This window comes from Uloborus diversus, chromosome 9, assembly GCF_026930045.1.
Source record: "Uloborus diversus isolate 005 chromosome 9, Udiv.v.3.1, whole genome shotgun sequence".
In the NCBI taxonomy this organism is placed as follows: domain Eukaryota; kingdom Metazoa; phylum Arthropoda; class Arachnida; order Araneae; family Uloboridae; genus Uloborus; species Uloborus diversus.
In genome coordinates, this window is record NC_072739.1 from 82,547,832 (window position 1) to 82,565,730 (window position 17,899).

The 17,899-nt window shown below is 31.3% G+C and overlaps 1 protein-coding gene across 1 annotated transcript in view; it reads left to right on the top strand.

Annotated features, from left to right (window-relative positions):
• The first annotated feature begins 439 nt into the window (after positions 1-439).
• Positions 440-17,899, top strand: part of LOC129229244 (protein phosphatase 1D-like) — a 33,397-nt gene continuing 15,937 nt past the window's right edge. Inside the window, exons 1-2 of the mRNA XM_054863509.1 lie at positions 440-773; positions 10,179-10,313. Of these exons, the coding sequence (XP_054719484.1) occupies positions 473-773; positions 10,179-10,313 (436 nt within the window). The 5' untranslated portion in view covers positions 440-472. The remainder of the gene's footprint in view (positions 774-10,178; positions 10,314-17,899) is intronic.

Below are 17,899 nucleotides of genomic sequence, written 5' to 3' on the forward strand. Positions count from 1 at the left end.
TTTTATTTTCTACCCTTTTCACAATAAATTAAATTTTTATGTTCCCCTGCTTTCTTATACTTGTCTTTAATTTTTTTCTCTTTTTTTTTTGAAAAGAAAGGAGTATGAAACGAAAGCAGAAGGAAAATTTTTATTTTTGAATTAAAAAAAAAACCATTCCCAAAAAGAATTATCTAACATTTAATTTTGGCAGCACTCTAATTTTTATGTGAATAAATATTCCCTTATAATTGAATAATTTACTTTGGAAAAAACATAATATCCTGTATTTTTTTGCTGAAAATCTTCCGTTTTGGGAAAACACGACGCAAACAAACAAGAAAGAGCTTGTCAGAAATTCAATTTTGAGAAACGTTGCGTTTTCAGTACGTCATCGGCAAATCAACCAATGGCGAAGAAGTGCACTGCTGACGTTCTCTCTCAAGTTGGACGCCCGAAATCCAAGTCGCAGTGAGTTTAATTTCATGTCGTTATGACACACATCGGCCTAAATTTACGTGTGACTGGACATTGTAATCAAGGGGGTCGCAAATATATGGAAGATGCTTTTGTTGTGGCCTATCAACAGACCGAAGACCAAAAAGATTTAGAATACGCATATTTTGGAATTTTTGATGGTCACGGTGGCCGTGAAGCTGCTCTTTTCGCTAAAGAGCATTTAATGAATAATATTGTTTGTCAAAAATCTTTCTGGAGTGATGATGACAATCAGGTTTTAAAAGCCATTCGAGATGGCTTTTTAGCAACACATCAGGCTATGTGGAGAGAAGTCGGTGAGAAAATTTATATTTTCTGTTGCACTGTAGTTGTATGTAAACAAATACCGTTCTGTCATGGTGATTATCATGTACTTGTTTAAAATCCATGTATGTTGACTGAAAATGTGTCAAATTGGTGATTTTTCTGACTTTAGAAATGTGCAATCATAATTGCAAGTGGCTAAAAGTAATAATTTTAAACGAAATAATCTTTATAAGATTTGGTTAGCGGCCATGTTTGTTTCTATCATGTGGAAAACGATGATATTATTACGTCACGTCTGCTAGATCGGTTCGCTGTTGCTACGATGATTTTCGTGACTGTGTTTCTTTTTAAAATGCTGTATGATGTTGAAAACTGAAATTTGTTACATAATAAGGTATTTTAAAAAAAATTTCATGCCAGAAAAATCCTTTCCTCTGACACAAAGCTATTACATTTATTTGTTAAAGCGATTTGAATCTGACGGACTATGTTTGGCCAATCCAAAAGCTTGTTTATCTTTTTTTTGAATTTCTTCTGTGATAAGAAAACTTATTTTAAATTCTGCTGCATGATCAAGGTTTTCATTGATTTGTTAGCCCGTTTATGAATTTAAATCGTTATTAAATGTATTTTTTGCTTGATGTGTTATTTGGCGATATTCTCCCAAACTAATTGAAGTTGAGCTAGAACACTAATTTGAACACTTTGATTTTTAAAACAAATTGAGTTTTCACCAATATTTTATTTTTGACTATTTTATTGGTTAATATCGGATAGAATAGACATTAAGAACCTTCTTTTATTTTTCAATTGAATTTTTGTGGCTAATTGAGTTCATTCCCTCGAAACTTTAAACTTTTTGTTCAGTTATCTCAGTTACTCTAATGGTGGATTCATTTCATGCTGCAATAAAAGTAATGTAGAAAAGTTGAATTAAAAATTTGTTAAAAGTGATTTTTAAATTTTGGGAAATTTAAATTCGTATGTCATCACCGCTAAAGTCTGGGATAAGTTTCTTCGACATCTGAAACAAAGATCTGGGCATCATTTTCAGTAAATCATATTATGTATGATATTATTAAACAATCTATACTGTAGAAGTAATGTAGGCCTGCTGGATAATATAACTTTGTAAAAGGTCAGAATTATAGAAACATCTTTCAATTCCCTTTCCTTAATTTTGTTTCCCTTGTTTGTTTGGAATGAATTAACTACAATTGTAAAGCTTGAGCATCAAATTTAGTACCTTATTAAAATTATCGGAATATCATTTAACCCGAACATAAAGGTCATGCTTGTACTTTATTTATTTTTTTTCTTTTTTGTTTCTATAACTATGTATGTATGCTATATTAATTTCAAGTTGCATTTTAGCTGTCCACACTGAAAGGTATATCTGAAAATTCAAATTTTAGTTAGTTGCCAGCAGTCTGTAGACATTTTAGCTAAGTACGTAGCCCCCTTTTTTAATAATTTGTTGTAGCAGGGTTGTAGTTTTGGCTGAACAAAACCTATTTTGGCCATGCCACTCTCAAAAACCAGTTAAAAACCGGCCAAAACTGGTTTTAACTACCATAGAGCTGGCCAAAACTATATTGTATGAAAGCACACTAATATGTGTACACATACACTTTGTATGCATAATGTTGTGCATTTTAATGCATAAGTAAAAGAAATAGAATGTCTCTTTATCATAATTGAAATAATTTTTTTAAACCAATTTATTGATTTAAAGGCAACTTTTCTTATATCAACATTAAAAATTGTTCACAGCAAAGACAAATGACACTCGTTTATTAGGAACTAGCAGTACCCGCACAGTGATGCCCGTGCTAAAAATTTTATGGAAGTCCCTTGAATAAAAAAAAATTGACGCCCTCTCCCTCTCTAATGTGCAATGATCATTTTTCTTCGTATAAATGCGTACACACTGTTCCAAAAAAAAACAAACAATTTAAGTTTCTTTGAAATTTAAATCTTTTCGTCAAATCATTAAATTAGATTTACAGTTGTTTTAAAACTCTATTTAGCAAGTGAAGTGGTTTTTACTGCAATTTAAAATATTTCGCCAAATAAACAAAACAAAAAAAAAAAAAAAAAAAACAAATATCTTTCATATTATGTTAAAAAAAAATTCCGCAACTCTATTGTTTATCGCAAAACGTGCCCAGCAACCGCGCTACCATAATCGATCCATGTAACGAAAAGAAAACCTCCCGTGGAAAATTCAAAAATTGTGGTCAGAAAAAAAAGAAAATGTCGTACATTTCACTTGGATAAAAACAAATCAAAAGTTTCTTTTCTTACAAAACAAATCGCCAAAACAATGATTTACATTAACGGTTGCCTTAAAAACAATAATCCTAGTTTGAACTGCTCTGCGCCTAACACACCAAGCGACCACGCTACCGGAACCCAGCCCTTTTGCGATTGAAGCGGATGTTTTTTTCTTTGGCAATAATAAATGTTTTTCCAAACAAACAAAAAGGTATAAAATCACATTAACAGTAGCTTTCAAATCTTTATATATTAAGTGCTGCATTGCCGGTCTACCTTGAGAATAAAAATTGTGTCAAGTGACATTTATTCAACAATCAGGCTTAAATAAAGAAAAAAAAACACCATGCAAAACTACCCTTCCAAGCAATGACAACAGATATTAAAATACTTTTAAGAAATTAAAATGCGAAAGATGTATTTTAAAAGTGTAACCATGGAAACATGAATGAAATAAGTTTGAGAAATTAAATGCAAAATAAAGGAAAAAAGCCCAACCGTGGAATAAAATGGTTGACAACTTGAATCAAAATAACGTATTTTGAAATTGATTTAAAAGCACTTGTAACTTTTTTCCTTTGAAGATAGAAGCTAATTTTTTCGACCATAGGTCGAGAGAGATCTGGAGTAACAAATGTCGCTTTTTCCAATGATGTCAAAAAGAAAACTGTAGGACAATTCCTTCACTTTTTATTAATAGATTTAATGAAGAAAGTAGTGCCTAAATTTCAGCTAAGCCTAAAAGAGTTCAAGCTAAAAACGCAAACTACTCTTGCCGTAATTAAGTTAGAGCATTGAAACAAATTGTTTTTAAACGCGGAAAATTCTACCCTTTTCAACGATACATAACAATATGTGCGAGTAATTTTTCATCCCTTTAATAGCCAATTATAGGCAATTTCTGTGAAATTTCTGCCTAAATTGGAATATAAAAAGTACTGTTTATCGGATTTTTTTCGAATTATAGCCTATGTTACTCAGTAAGAAAGCACCTTTCATATAGTGAAGGAATTTTTCAAATAGGTGCAGTGGTTCCGGCGATTACCTCGAACATACAAACACACAAAAATTCGTCCTCTCTCTTTATAATATTAGTATAGATATGAAGCAGCCTGCAATATAAACTAATAGCTATTCTTCACAAAACTTTTAACATGTATTCAATGAATAAAAAAATAAGTAATCTACCTTGTTTTAATTTGCAATTCATATTGTGCACATAAAAATATGAAAACAACTATATATATTGTGCTATTTACACTGTTTGAAACATATTTTAAAAGAATTATGACATATTTCTCCCATGATGTGACTAACCTTCTTAAAGATGCTGCCATTTATTGCCTAGGATGTAAAATCAACTGTTTACTTAAATAATGAATAATGACTGATTATGGGTTTGATGATCTTGCTTCATATATCTTTTACTTATGTATACTCATTTTGATTAAAAATTTTATTATTTCTTATATCCACATCCAATGGACAAAACTGATTTTGTCCAAACCGGTTTTATCCATAGTTAAAACCACCACCGGCCGAAACTCTTACGACCCTGATATGTAGTCTTTTTATCCAAAATTTTTTATTTTTATACGCAAACAAAAACGCAGCACATTAAAATTTAAATTGGAAGAAAATACAATGAAAGTCGCACATAAACCAAGGTGAATCTTTTATTTCCATTGTTGTTGAACTATGAAGAATTTATGTTCTTCATTTTTGAGCCAAATTTTGCTATGTCAGAATATTTAATAAGCAGAATTTTATTTCAGGACCATTATCAGATTTTCTGTGTAGAAATCGTTTTTCCCCCAAATAATATGAGGGCAGTTCTCAAAAGGTGGGAGCAAACACAGACCTCAACTTTGAATCTTCAACACCAAATAACTTTCATTTTAATTGACTCAAAATTTTTTGAGTTAAATTATAATACTGTATAGAGACAAGAATTGACATAAATTATGGAAAAATTGCTCTTCAAATGCCCTTAAAAAAATATTTTCTTTGCTAAAAGGCACAATTTTGGACATACCAAAACGTTAACTGAGCAAATGTACCATTAAAAAAAATTTTTTTTAAATTATTTCCATAGGTTTCAAAAAAAAGTTAAAGGTATGAATCTTACACTGAATAATTTTTTGTTAATATTTTACACAAATAACAAAAGTAAAGACAGATTATTTACTTTGTAAACGATTTTAGAAAAAAGTAAGTTTGAAATTTGATGTATGTCCAAAAGTTATGATCTTTACAATGCTATTATTTGAGAACTAAGTATATGATGTTTTCGTTTTAAAGGTATTTATCGATCCTGAGAATCAATTTTTAATTGTTTAAAAGTGTTTTCATAAGCTTTTATGCAGTATCTTAGAAGAAAAATGATTTTTCTTAAACATACATGTGAGATGTCCAAATCGCGTTACGATCTTGACGCCGATAATTCTGTCCGTTTATTCATAATTTTTGATCATCCACTGTCTTCTAACCTCAATAAAAATGGTTATTATAATGTTATCTTCTTTAATCCATTGGTATTTTGCATGATTAATACGTTACACATTGAACAATACATAAATTACAGTAGAAACATCGCTGGTTATGATTGAACAAAAGCCATTTTGTGCTAAAATCGCCAAGCAAACTCCGTTGGCGACAACACAGTGTACGATAAGCTAAAGGTTACCAGAGGGGAATTCCAGTTTGACAAATGTAGTTTTTCGTCAGCTGCACCAGTTTTGGCGACTTTATCACCTGCGCCAGCAATTTTTTTTCCCCCCGCTTTTATTATTTTATAATTTTTTTTTTCTCTTAATAATTTAACGATCTCCAAATAGAAATACGAATTTCTTTTTTCAATAATTATTTTTAGACATCGTTTTAATTTTTATGACATTAAAAAAAATATTAATTTTTAAAACTGATGTCACTTTTTACATTTGTATTATTTTTAATTTGAAGCTTTTTTTTACCTTTCATCAACTTTTTCAAAATCATTCCAAAACTTATACTTAACTTTATTTATCATTATATGTAAAGAGCAGTATGTAAAGCCATTCGAGTATTTGATTAATATCCTCTTTATTATTAAATTGCAAAATTCAAAAAGTAGTAAATAAAATTTTCATTGGAAAAGTTAAAAATCAGATTAACAATTGTCAAAAATAGTGAAACTTACATTAAGATGATGTCCAAAATCCGTTACTTACAGGACAACAATGTCCAAAATCTGTTACCTACAGACTGCTGATTTAATTTGCTAATTAACAATTTTTACAAATACCTGCTGTCTTTTCATGTTCATATATTGTGTTCTAGGTATGCATACTATAGAATAAAAGCAAAATTGATGTCAAATTTGAAAATTTTTGAAATTGCTCAGAGTTAACTTTTTTGTTCCCACCTTTTGAGAACTGCCCATGACCAAAAAGAAATAAAACTGCCCTTGCATCAAAAGGCACCTGGACAAAGTGAATCTAATAAATCTGGTAAAAATTTACAATGAGTGGAGCTTTTTCCAAGAGAAAATGAATATTTCTTTCAACACAGATTGAACATGGATTTTATTGTAGTTGATAATGGAATTTTAGTCACAGAGTACCCTACAAATATAGATATTTGATTGTGGGTTTAAAAAAAAAAAGCGAAAACCATTCTGATGATGAAGAGAGGGAAAAATTTGAGCCGAAAATTACCTTCAACTCAAGATGCAAGAAGTGCAGCAGATATATTGCATGTTCTTTATAGAATCTTGTCTGAATGATCCTGACTCCTCCTTCAAAAAGTATTCAACGACTATTTAATGAAAGAACAAATTTCTACTCAAAAGCAATGATTGATTACAGATTTTTTTTAAAAAAGCCTTTTATTTTTTAGTAAAAATTGTTACATTTCTGCATAAAAGTGTAATTTTGCTCTCCAACTTTGTCTACTAACTCTGGAATTTTCATAATTATATATTTGTTAATAATGTCAAGTATATATATTTGTATATATAATCTTTGATACATTATTCTATCAATTTTTGCTCTTATTATAAATTTAATCAGTTTCAACGGTAGTATTTTATTCCTTTGGTGTTTTTTTTCTTTTTTCGACAACGCAAATTTTTTTCACTTTTCTTGCAACTTCGACAAAGTTTTACTGTATTGTTGTGTGAGTAGGTACTAACTACAATTTCATTCATTTGCATCTCCCCTCCCCTCCCTCCAGCAGGTGTGCTCAAATTTTATGTACATCTCTGTAAGTTTGCTTACTAGTGAATTATGGCTTTCCTTTTTACTTCCTTTTGCAAAAAAGGAAGTATTGTATTCGCGAAAAAAATTTCACTCGAAAATCTGCCTTAATTTTCATTTTGCTCACCCCCACTGAATGTTGAATTTTTTTTCAACTCGACCACACGTGGATAAGTGCCTAAAAACGTATAGACATGCGAAATATCCATAGGTAATTACAACGAGTTTTCACGTGAGGTCAATATGTACGTATGTATGTCGCATAACTCAAGAACAGTAGGTCCTAGAAAGTTGAAATTTGGTACGTACTACACTCCACTAGGGGAAAACCAAACCCCACCTAGGGGACCTCCCTTTTTGGTTGCATTCGAATGTTCCAAAGGGGGTCTTTTACATCTTTTTGGGGGAAATCATTGTTAATTTTAACACTAGAAAGACGGCGTTTTGCGTATACCTAGAAAGACTAGCAGCGGTCACTTTGACCGCCATACTGAAAAGATTGAAAATTTCCTCCCTTCGTGATTTTTAACCATAGAAAAGATTTGTTTTAACATGTCGGAATTTGATTTAACAATTTAATCGTAATATAGTCTGCAAATAAGTCTCAGATAGCTTTTTTTTTAATTTTATGTTCGGTCAAGTCAAATACATGCTTTACACAATTGGCATTGGGAAAGAGCAAATTTGTACAAAAAAAAGAGGAAATTTTCTTAGCATGTAATAACTAACAAGTACTATAATCAACCATGCATGTGTTTGGTGTAAAAAATATCTAAATAACGCATGATACCGTACATTACTATCTCTTACAGTATTTCAAAATACTTATGTTATTAGGTCACCTGTATATTAGCCATTAACAGTTTTTTTTTTTGGCAATCAGAACAATTGCTCGTAGATTTATTTCCGCATAGTTTAATTTCACACAATTTAATCTTTTTCCTGAGGTAGATACTTATTTACATGCAGCAAAATTGATCAGTGGAGGTGACTTGGAGGAAATTTGAGAAATATTTGATTTTTATGTTTTTGAAATGTTCCCCTTTTTTTTTCGGCGTCGGGCCCTTTTCCCCTTTTCTTTCACTGCTTTTTATATATTGATCATCAGTTTTTATTAGTGAGGTTTCTTCTGATTCTAACTCAGAAGAACAAACCTTTTCTGCAAATCTACGCTCTGAAAAATAATCACAATAATCTCACGAAAGCTAACTATTCTCATCGCTAGGAATATGTTTCTCTTCAGATAAGTCAGACTGTTCATTCGAACCATAATCTATTTTAGTTAAATCTGCAACAGTTTCAGGAATTAATGTTCCTATAAGTTTCGCTTGTCAACGGTTCTTCTCGACATTATAAAGTAAATTATGTGACTGAGCACTTTATTATCATCTAAGAAAACGAACGTCAATGCTTCAAGCAAAGCACATGTTTTGGTGCACAAAAGTATTCCAGCAAACATTTTTGGAATTTACCTGTTTATATTTACTTCTTTTTAAACCCAAAGTACTTTCAGGTGTCCAGTCACATGCTTTTCAAATTTACCTTTCTCGACTTTGCCTCCTGTGCAGATAGCAGAAAACTGAAACCATGCAACCAGCATTTTCCTAACAGTTCAAAGAATTAAACCTGACCAGCAGGTACTACTCAAGCTCAAAAGAGCATTACTCACCCTGACAACTAACAATAGTCCATAGTACATACAACTGATAAGAGAAAAAAGAATAAAACGGATGCGTAAAGAAAGGTTCACTTAGCGGTCAAAATGACCGTAGTCAGTCTTTCTAGGTATAAACATTTTTAGCGACTGTAATAATAATCCTAAAGAAAATTTTTTTACTGTTCTAAGATCTTAATAAATAGTTAGGAAAAGTCAATGAAGGAAAAAGAGTTTCAAAATTAAACTCAGCAAATATGAGCATTTGAAAATCGTTTACGGTCAAAATGACCGCTTCCGTCTTTCTAGTGTTAATGAACTCAAGTGTGTTATAATTTGGCAAACACTTGGCAATATATCGCCAAGCTTTTGGTCGCCAACTTGGTGACAAATTTGGCGACTTTTTTTTCTTCAAATCTGGTTTTATTTTGGCCACTATTGGCAATATTTAGAGAGTTGACCATTAAATCACACTAAAATGTCCAATATTGGAAAAATTAATCTGTATGAACGTTTGTTTTTTTTGCTCCGGTGCGCAACAAACTTGTGATAAAAATATTTAAAGTGTTGACGTAAAAGGAAGTCATGTGATGCACAACATCAGCGTGTTTGTGAACAATATGCAATACTGTGTGAGAACTTGCGATTGTTTTTACACAACAACCAATTGCTTCAGAATAGAAATGACTTGTCCTGAGGAAAAAAAAAAACAATAATGTAACAATTATCTTGTGACTAGTCAGGTTTTAAAAAGTAAACCAGTTGAATATTTCATTGCCTCCTACATAAAGCATTTAGTTGCCGCCTGGTGGCAAATGGTGAGTAATTATTTTGTGGTTTACTGAAACTGAAAGGAAAGAGTTTTTGTGTTTGCACAAGTTTTTTTTTTCCCTCTCTCATATTTGTGCTGAAATTAATGAGTTGAAAGGTGGCTAAGCATGACTATTCAACTAAAAGTTTTATCAAGGTTGGATATTTCATCTAGTGTTCAGTGGCCAACAACTGCTTTGTTCTGTCATTACTTAAAAGATAATCTTTGATCTTAACTGTAAAGCTGTTGTTTTAGTGATCTTAGATCACTTCTGTAGATCTGCTCAAAATCAAATTAAAATTAACCATTTCAATTTTGGTATTTTCTCTGTATCCAAATTTCATACTTGTATTATCAAAAATATCATCCTAAATTTAAAAAAAAAAATTATACATATTTTTTTTTAAATTAAAAATTTGAAGCATTTTGTTATTGACACTTAAACTATTTCTTACAGGTAAATGGCCGAAAACTGTTAGCGGTTTGCCCAGTACATCTGGTACAACTTCCAGCATTGCATTCATTCGTCGTAGGAAACTCTACATTGGTCATGTTGGAGACTCGAAAATTGTCCTTGGTTTTCAGCTACCTGGTAAGATGCTCTAATAGAGATAGTATTTAATTTTAAATCTACTTAAAAGTGCATAACCTTTTCAGCATTCAAAATTTCTGCTGGTCCACTGGTCCCAAACCAGTGAAATTTGCCTGGGATCACCATAAAAAAAATAATCAGTGTTCTGTGGGACTACAAACCGCTGGCTATTTTTGATCACGCTTTGCTAGAAAAAAAAGTGAAACCATTAGCCAAACCATTGTTTGCCTTTTTTTTTTTGCAATTAGTTTTTTTCTAATAACTTCATGTAATTTTCCACATCTACATTTTATTCAATATTTATCGTTTGGAACCTATATCATAGACCCGGAAACTAAATAAAAAATGGTCAAATCAAATTTTCAAATTTCTGGTAGCATATTTTAAGGGTTGCTCAATAAAATTGGTTTTCAGACTGTACACTTGACTGTTTAAGATGTCAGATTTAAATGTTTCATTCAGGGTTGGTAAAAAATACGTTTTTTTTTTGGAGAAACAACCAAATTAACCGGGTTTTTGGTTTAAACTGGGTTTTTTTTTTTCGGTTTAAACACTATTTGTGAGAAAAAAATTTTTATTTAGGAAAGTCATAAAAAATTTTGAATTATTCATTAAAAGATGCTTAATATTTATATTTATACCTAATTTCTTCATAATTAATTAAATAGTTAAGAGCAAAATCTTCTAATTTTATTTCCACATATACAGTGGCTCCCAAAAGTCTTCGTACACCTACGACTTTCAACAAAATAGGCCCCAATCCATTGGTTAGAATTAATATTTCGGAATGGGTATTTAATTATAAGATCTATGATCAATTTTTAACAAAACTACATGAAAAGTTTTTTAAAAATATTAAAACTTAATTTTTTAAAAATTAAAAACCAAAAAGTGCCGGAAATTTCATCTCACAAAAGTCTTCGTACACTTTATAAAATGTTTATATCTTATTGAATAATCTAACTTTTTATTAAGTTATTAATTAGTAGAATATCATACAGTATTCATAACACCTTTTAAACGTCTGGGAATAGATTTCATTCTTTTTCTTTCTTTTTTTTTGTGTAATTTCTGAGTAAGTGTTCAACCACACTTCGAGTCTTACTGTTTCTAGCTCTATTTTCGTTTTAAAGCCCTATTTTCGAAATCTAGCCTCCAGATATCTCTAAATGCGTTACATTAAGTTAAAATTTGGAGATTGAGGGGGTATTTTCTAAACTTTAGGACAATTTTTGAGGCACTAGACGCAAACGTTGAAAACCGTGTGCTTCTTATCGTTATCTTGATGAAAAACAAAGTTGTTTCCAATAACCAAATTTTCGGCTAAGAGTTCAAAAATGGTTTTTAAAATAGTTAAAGGAACAGCATGATTCATTATTTCATCAAAAAATTACAAACTACCAAGTCCTGATGCTGATATGTACCCTCACACTAGAAAACCTCCACCGTCCTGATTAACTGATCCAAATAAGTTCTTAAGATTAAGTTCCTAATTTTTTCTTCTACATACAGTTATACAACAATTTAACCAAAAATGTTAAATTTATTTTTATCTGTAAGTTAGACGTGATTCTAAAACGTTTTTAGCTTATTTATCATTGATTTTGCGGCGAAAAGCGTAAGCTTTCTGTTTTTCGCACGACCAAGAAAATTTCTGCGGGAAGAGGTCCCATTTAATCCAGCTAATCAGAGAACTTGGCGAACAATTTTAGGTGAAAATTAAATGTAAAATGTTTCATTTAACTCTGCAGAAGCTTTTACAGCACTCTAATGTGTATTTTTCATAAATTTTTTAACTTTAAATTTCCGATCACGTTTTGTCAACTTTTCCGGCTGACCTTTTCTTACCTTGTTTTCGGTCCGATTCCTTTCCTTAAAGCATTTTATCAAGCACTTTACTATACAAACAAATAAATTAACTAATTTAGAGACCTTTCAAACCAGTTTACCACTACTGTGGGAAAAAAATTCAAATTTTGAATGGTGTTCGTGGGTTTTTACGAATACCAGCCATTTTACAGTAATAAGCACAATATTAAGGAATAAATAAACAAAAAATTAAAGCCAAATGATTCTTAAGTGTCAACGCAGTGCAAAAATATTAATAAAATTGCATATGATAATTTTAATCATGAATTTATTCGAAAATATTTGAGTGTTCGATGACTTTTGTGGCGTGTTATTTCTCTGTCTCTTCGTTTTCTGACCAATTTCAAAAAGAAGATCCGTCAAGATTTTGAAAAAACCAATGGGTTGTATTTAGAATGACATGGGAATGATGTGAAAAAATATTGAAGTTCATATTCGAATTCAGTTTCGAGTTATATTGATTTTTCTAAAAAATTTCAAAGTGTACGAACACTTTTGGGAGCCACTGTATAGAGCTTTCTATAGGGGAATATTGTTTGAAAATCTTAACTATTAAAAAATTACAATACCTAAATGGGCCTTGGTATAAATATTCAAAATGATTTATTGTGAGAGAGAGAGTTCAGACATTATCAATTACAAATAACTAAGAATGAATTCTTCTAAATTAATTTCCTCATAATTTTAGCTAGCTACGATAAATAATTTAATAAAAGTAAAATTAAAATCATGTGCTCTTGAACATATCTGATGTAAATTGCACAACTTTAAAAATCAAAAGATCAACACATATTTTGTTTAAAGATTTAAAAAAAGTTACAGATCATGTAATATTTTATCCGAATGTAGCAGAGAGAAAACTTGATAGTATATAATAATAATAGTAAGATAATAACAATAAACACTGAATAAAAATAGTAAAATTTGTTTTTCTTAAAATTAGATTTTAAGAAAATCATTGTTTTCCATTCTAGACAATATTTCTAATCATTTAGTGTATTTAGGAATACAATTTCTTTATTACAAAAAAGTATACTTTATAATTAAAAGTCGCAGTACAAACTTTAAAGAAAATATTCTTTTAGCACATTATAAAAGCACAGAGTCACATGAATATTTTCTATTTTCATTACTTTATACTTTTTTTCCCCTTGCTCTGACTGCAACGTCTATCAAGGATTCAAATGCGTGCAGGTATTAGCGCAATTTTATGCCGACTCTAAGTGCTCTTGGACTTCTTTAGTTCTCTTGTCATTTAAATATTCTGGCATTAAGATTTATATACACTATGCATCACTTCAATGATACATAATCTATCTCAATAAATCTTAAGTAAACAAGCAAATTAGGTAGTAAATGAAGTTTTGGGTAAAATATGCTTTTTGAACTAATTTAAAAATGCAAAAGATTGAAAAATAATGATAATTGAAATTTAAAAAAGAGCTACTTGAATTTTTTCTCCATTTAAATTTAGAAAACTTAGTTGGTCTGCCTTGTAAATTTAGGTGCCTAATAGGAAAGGTTGCATTTTTTAGAAATGTTGCATTAATTTTAAAAAGGAAAAAAACAAATACGAAACACTATTTAGCAAACTTGCATTAACTTAAAAATAATGTTTCTAAATTTATTATCTTTAATTTAACTCTAAAGTTTGTTCTTCGCATTAGTTAGATTTACTCTGTGCATTATGTAAAATTTATGAAAACATTTGGGGGAAAACAATGAAGTTTTTCAAAAAAATCATTTTTGAAAAAAAACCACATGGTTTAAAAAAAAAAAAAAAACACGTAGTTATTTTTTTTTGCCCCTGTGGCAGAATTTTATTTTACTTTCTGCGACAAATTTTCTGGACCTAATTTCTTTCTGCAAGAATGCTCTGTGAAGTGAAAAATGAACTAATGGACAAACTTAAGTGCAGTTCATTTCAAAAGTGAAAAATTTATTTGCCAACGAATTTCACACAATTTTTTGTTTAGGTAAATTCATTTATACGAAAATGAAAAGCATTAAAGCTCAGTATCAGGGCTTCCAACAGATTTTCAGTTTTTGCAAGGGGAAAAAAAGGGGTGACCTTGAGCTAAATCTGTATGGTAAAAAATATTAACACCATGGTAACAGCAGTTGGTAAGTGGAGAAAAAAATCAAACCTAATCAAAAGCAATGTAAATTATTATGCTAATTTATGTAATGCTAGAGTAAATTATTATGTTATAGCAGGGGGTGATTGTTTAAACAGAGATGCCACTCTCATATTTAAGTTTTCAGTCTTAGTCTCTTAGCACTTACTTATATGTAGTGCTAAATACCAGAAAAATACAGATGCAACATCTATTCAATACTCAAGGAAATAAGATACGAAGAAAAAATTATTTTTAATTAAAATATTCATTACAGTTTGGTGCCCCCCCCCCCCAAAAAAAAAGAAAACTAAAACATACATGTGATTTGAAAAAATAAATAAGGATCACCCCTCCTCCTCCTATAAAAAAAAAACTAAATTAAAATATGCACACACAAAATTACACAATTTGTTTATTTACACAATTAAAACAAAGCATCCCCCTCCCCCCCCAAAAGGAAAATGAATTTAATTAAAATATGCATTACAGTTTGAAAAAAAAAAAAACTAAAACATGCATGTGATTATGAAGAAAAAATGAATAAATAAAGGGCACCCTCCCATAAAAAAAAATTAATATATGCAATACACAAGATTATAAACAAAGTATCCCCCTCTCCCCAAAAGGAAAATAAATTTAATTAAAAAACACATTTCAGGCAGAACAAATTGAAAATTCAACCACCCCCAGAAGAAAATAAGATTTTATTAAAATACTAAAGCAAAAAAGAAATCCCCCCTGGGATTGTCCCCCCCTAAGGACAAGGGCTAACCCCCTTCAATATTGCGTAGTCCCCTCCCCCCATGAAAAAGAAATACCCCTCAAAACAACTTCCCCCTTCTTACAAATTTAATGTCTCAGTCTGCGCTATGACCCCCCCCCCCCCGCACTCTCCCTCATGTGAAAAAAAGAATTTAAATCAAGTACTGGAGAAAACAAAAGTTCCCTTTCCATACGAAGAAAAAAGAATTTAAGTAGAGCATGCATTCAGAAAAAAAAATCTATAACTCCTCCAAAGAGAAGATTTTCATTCAAGTAAGCACATTCAAGTGATAGTTATTCAACTATTGGTCAACCCAAAATAGAACACAATTTATCAAGTATTCCATCTGTTGCAACTTGCGACACCGCAAATAAGCAATTTTTTAAGGGCTTAATTAATTTTTCAACAGAGGTGGGGGGGGGGGGGGGGGGGGGGGTATGTGTATGTGTGTGTAGGCATATGTGTTTGTGTCTGTGTGCAGGCATGAATGTGTGGTAGTTGTGTGTATGTGTGTGTGTTTTTGTGGGTGTCTGTGTGTGTATGTGTTTGTATGAGTGTATGTGTTTGTGGTGTGTAGGTGTATGTGTGTAGTTGTATATGTAAGCGCGTGTATGTAGGACATGGATGCAACCTGGAGACGGCTTTCGCTAGAGGTGCAGCGTCGTGCGGAGCCCGTCGACGGTGATGGTGCGGAGGGTGGCGGTGGGAAAAATCAAAGGAACGTCAAAAATTAGTCAAGTGAGAACAATAAGCAATCGTGATTGCTCAATAATTTAACTCGCTGGACTAAAATTTGGACACTAAAATGCTAGACTAATTGGACTAGCTTAGACTAAAGTAAAAATTAAGATACAGGGTGTGTTTTAAAATAATGGCACTGAGCTGCGTTCTAAGAATCTATTGTATATTAATACTGACACCTAAAATTCTTCAAAATAAGACCCTTGGCCTAGCACACACTTACCCCAGCGAGTCTTCTAAGCTTCGAAGGCTGTTTTGTAGTCTGTTTCCAGAATGTCCTTCAAAAATCTTGTACTAGCTCTTTCACGGCATCCAGAATTCCATAGTAATGCCCTTTTAGTGATGTTTTCATCTTCGGGAATAGAAAAAAGTCTGCTGAAGCTAAATAGTGGCTGTAGGTGGTGAAAAAAAACAATTCGGCACAAGTCTTTCATACAAACACAAACATGTGCGTTTTTGATCAACACAGGGATGCCTTAAAATCGCTCCACGTGGTGAGAAGTTCTGGTTGGAACTGGTTTTTATCCATGCCATACCTCCCGATCTCCGATGTTGCAGACTACCACAGTCATCAATGATCGCTGGATTTGGCGCTCGCCAAAGTTTTTTTTTTGTAAATGTCGCAATTATTTTATTTTTCGTAGGAAATCAGGCCTTTTTCTTAATTCATAGTCCAGTTACATTTTTTACCGTGAAACAGCTATCCTTTGGTATTGTTCTGCAGAATGATTTTATTGCTGATCTTTTTTCCCCCCCCCCCCCCATCCCTTTTTTCCCTCCTTAGTGCAAAATTTTTCTGCACAAACTCTCTCTCATTCTGCGACAATGTCGCGGTGTCGGCAGCTTTCTGCCACGGGGGTTTAAACCAAACAACCCTGGTTTCATTACTAAACAAAAAGAAAAAAAAATTTTCTTTTTGAACCATTAAGTAAAGTAGACCCTTGTTTTACGCAGGTTATTTTAAGCGGTTTAAGATTTGACACCTTTATTTTATTTTAGGTGGATGCGCCAATGCAAACAGATAACATTTTTCCCTCTTTCAAAATCCAAACTCCTAATGATTTCAGATTACACGTAATAAGCTGCATTTTGGCGTGCTAATAATCGATCTTGGGCCACTGGAGACATTTTATGCGATTGGTTCCAGAGCTCTTTCCAGAAGTAAAGTTATTAAATTCAGAACTCACTGGAAGAGGAGCTTTTAGGAGTGACAAAGGAGGACAAAACCAACAAGGATACTGATATCAATGACACAGAACCAAAAACGTTAACATTGACAATTTTGAGCCATTTCTTGGCAATAGAAATGGATCTTTCTGATTTATTAGTGAATGAAGATTCTATCATGGATGATGCTATCGTGGAAATGATCATGGATGCATTAATGCACGGCAAAGAACTACTGAGAAAAATTCTTGATTGCCAAAATATTATCATAGCCAGCTCCTTTTCATAATCCTTTATGCATGTTGTTCATTGAAATTGGAATCAGTACACAATAAACTTATTATACAATTAGTCATCTCTAGAATGAAGTATTTTTTTAATCTATGTAACCTAACCCCTATTTTAACACTAATATTTAAGTCTTAATCTACGCTTCTTTGATTTACACCAAATTTCCGAGGAATGTAACCCCCGCATAAAATGAGAGTCTACTGTATATTAAAAAATCCTCATCAGTAGAAAAATGTTTTACTCTTTGCTTTTTTTGTTTTGCATTATTATTTAATACTACGTGTTTGCATCATTAGTTTACCATTTTGAACTTTATTTGCAGCGCAGTAATTTTGCACATTAAAAAATATATATATTATACATATGTCTGTATTTATAGTTACAATTTAGTATTTAATCAATTTGCTAAAAATGAAACAGTTATATTTAAAATTAATGCAGTTATAAAGTGCAAATAATTTTAGGTGCAAACATATTTTAGTGTGAAATTTAAAGTGGACCAGTACATATTCATGTTGACCATTCAAAGGTCCGTTGGGAATTTTTTCTGATTTCTAACGCTGCCCCTTTTTACTCTTTAATAAAATGTTACTTATATTGATTCATATCAGTACCGTCGACAGATTTAAAATAAA